Source organism: Rhea americana, unplaced genomic scaffold (genome assembly GCF_003343005.1).
Source record: "Rhea americana isolate MKP2758 unplaced genomic scaffold, rheAme1 scaffold_446, whole genome shotgun sequence".
NCBI lineage: Eukaryota > Metazoa > Chordata > Aves > Rheiformes > Rheidae > Rhea > Rhea americana.
The window spans coordinates 297,729-300,174 of record NW_028186586.1 but is presented as its reverse complement, the minus strand read 5'-3'; the positions used below and the strand labels follow the sequence as shown (position 1 = coordinate 300,174).

Here is a 2,446-nt window from a genome sequence, read left to right as displayed (position 1 = left end):
GCAGCCGCGCTCCGTGCTCCGCCGAGGCAGGAGCATCCCGCTGCGGCGGGAGCCCCCGGCCGCCGCCCCCGGCCGCCGCCCCCGGCCCCGCTGAGCCCCGAGGGGCCGCCGCCGAGGTGAGTGTGGGGCGGGGGCGCAGAGCCGGGGGGGCCTGCCCCGCTGCCTCCCATTCCCCCCCCTCCATTTCGCCCCTGGTTTTGCCCCTCGGTTTTGTCCGCTTTTCTCGGCAGGGCTGGGGGGAGTTTCTGGAGGGTGCCGGCTCCCCCATCCCGGCCCCGCGGCGGCACGCCCCCTCCCACGCCCCCCCCCCACTGCCTATCGCGATAGAGCGGCCTGTCGCGATAGCCGAGGACCCCACCTGTTGCACCCCCTTACCCTCCCCGGGCAGCTTCCCCCGGCCCAGCAGGGTGGGGGGACCCTTCGCGGCAGGTGGGGGGCACCTCGTCCCCAGCACCCACCGCCCACGGGGGCGATTTTTGCCCCGGTGGAGCYGGCTCAGCCCCGGGAGCTGCCTGGCGCTGGCCCTCGGGGGACCCGCGGCTCTGCCCGCCGCCGACGGGTGCCTGCCCCACAGCAGGGCGAAGGCGCAGCCGGCRGCACCATGATCTCCCCCAAGGAGAAGGCCAAGGCGCCCAAGGACAGCATGACTCTCCTGCCCTGCTTCTACTTCGTGGAGGTAGGCATGGGATGAGGCCAGGGGCGCTGAGCCCCAGCTTGGCCCAGCGTGGGGCTGGCATCCTGGGGGCTGCGCGATGCCGGCACCGTCGGAGCCGCCCAGGGATGCTTGCGGGTGGCTCTGTGCCCCACGGCAGCTCTCCAAGGGTGCCCCCGGGCCGGTGCCACGTCCCAGCTCCTGCTTACCCCCAGCTGCCCATCGTGGCCTCCTCCATCATCACGCTGTATTTCCTGGAGCTGACGGACCTCTTCAAGCCGGCCAAGGTGGGCTTCCAGTGCTACGACCGGGCGCTCTCCATGCCCTACGTGGAGACCAACGAGGAGCTCATCCCACTGCTCATGCTGCTCAGCCTGGCCTTCGCAGCGCCCGCGGCCTCGGTGCGTCCCGGGCGGCTCCCACGGCGGGGGGACGGGGGAAGCGTCGGCCGCAGCAGGCTGCAGCCTTCCCAGCCCAGGGCGCAGCCGGGCCAGGTTCGGGTCCCGGCACGGCCGTGGCGGGTCCCGGCCTCCTGCAGAGCCCCGCGGGGCAGCGCCGCCGCCGCGCACGGGGCCCCACTGAGCTGCCGCCCCTCCCAGATCATGGTCGGCGAGGGCATCGTCTACTGCCTGCAGTCCAGGCTGAAGGGCCGCGGCGGCGCCGAGGGCAGCATCAACGCTGGCGGCTGCAACTTCAACTCCTTCCTGCGCAGGACCGTAAGGTTTGTGGGTACGTTGTGCTGCCGCCGCCCCGCCGGAGCCTCTCCGGCCTCGGGGTYTGTCTGAGGGGCTGGGGGGGATGTGGGCTGCGGTGCCAAGAYGGGCTGCGGGTCATTCCCCGCGCGGTCCGGCGTGGGACGGGAGCCACTGTGGATCCGGAGAAGCGGGGCGCAGGCAGCAGCGCCGGGYGGGTCGGAGGTGACCTGCCGCCAGCACCCACTCCCCAGGCGTCCACGTGTTCGGGCTCTGCGCCACGGCACTGGTGACCGACGTCATCCAGCTGGCCACCGGCTACCACGCGCCCTTCTTCCTGACCGTCTGCAAGCCCAACTACACGCTGCTGGGCACCCCCTGCGACGCCAACCCCTACGTCACCCAGGACATCTGCTCGGGCCCCGACAAGCACGCCATCCTCTCTGCCAGGTACCTCGAGCCGGGGTGCGCGGGCCGGGGCGCCGTCTGGCCCCATCCCTCCGGGTCGGGCCTGGCCAACCCTGCTCTGCCATCTCCTTCGCAGGAAGACTTTCCCCTCACAGCACGCAACGCTCTCCGCTTTCGCTGCCGTCTACGTCTCAGTGAGTTGGCCGGCGTGGCCTGGTGGCCCCTCGCCCCCGCCTGCACCTGGGCACCCTGCCGTGGGGCATCGCCCCCTCCCCGGGCTGCATCCCTCCTCGTGGCGGCAGGCACCGGTGGTGCAGTGCACGAACCCTGTGCACCCCATTGCATGTACCCCATTGCATGCACCCCATTGCATGCACCCCATTGCATGCACCCCCGTACACGCTCAGGTGCTTGCTGGCCTGTGGGCATCAGCGCGAGACCCCCGTGGGTGCTGGCGCTGCGGGCTGCCACTAACAGCCTGTCCCTGCCCCGCTGCCTCCGCCAGATGTATTTCAATTCCATCATCTCGGACAGCACCAAGCTGCTGAAGCCCATCCTGGTCTTCGCCTTCGCCATTGCTGCCGGCATCTGTGGCCTCACGCAGATCACGCAGTACCGCAGCCACCCCGTCGACGTCTACGTGGGCTTCCTCATCGGCTCCGGCATCGCCGCCTACCTGGTGAGCGCCGCCGGC

At 71.7% G+C, this 2,446-nt stretch overlaps 1 protein-coding gene across 1 annotated transcript in view; it reads left to right on the top strand.

The window, feature by feature from the left end:
- Positions 1 to 6: 6 nt before the first annotated feature.
- The window catches only part of PLPPR3 (phospholipid phosphatase related 3), a 5,959-nt gene continuing 3,519 nt past the window's right edge, over positions 7 to 2,446 (top strand). Inside the window, exons 1-7 of the mRNA XM_085315990.1 lie at positions 7 to 116; positions 617 to 676; positions 868 to 1,053; positions 1,252 to 1,381; positions 1,599 to 1,794; positions 1,889 to 1,946; positions 2,258 to 2,431. Of these exons, the coding sequence (XP_085172116.1) occupies positions 644 to 676; positions 868 to 1,053; positions 1,252 to 1,381; positions 1,599 to 1,794; positions 1,889 to 1,946; positions 2,258 to 2,431 (777 nt within the window). The 5' untranslated portion in view covers positions 7 to 116; positions 617 to 643. The remainder of the gene's footprint in view (positions 117 to 616; positions 677 to 867; positions 1,054 to 1,251; positions 1,382 to 1,598; positions 1,795 to 1,888; positions 1,947 to 2,257; positions 2,432 to 2,446) is intronic.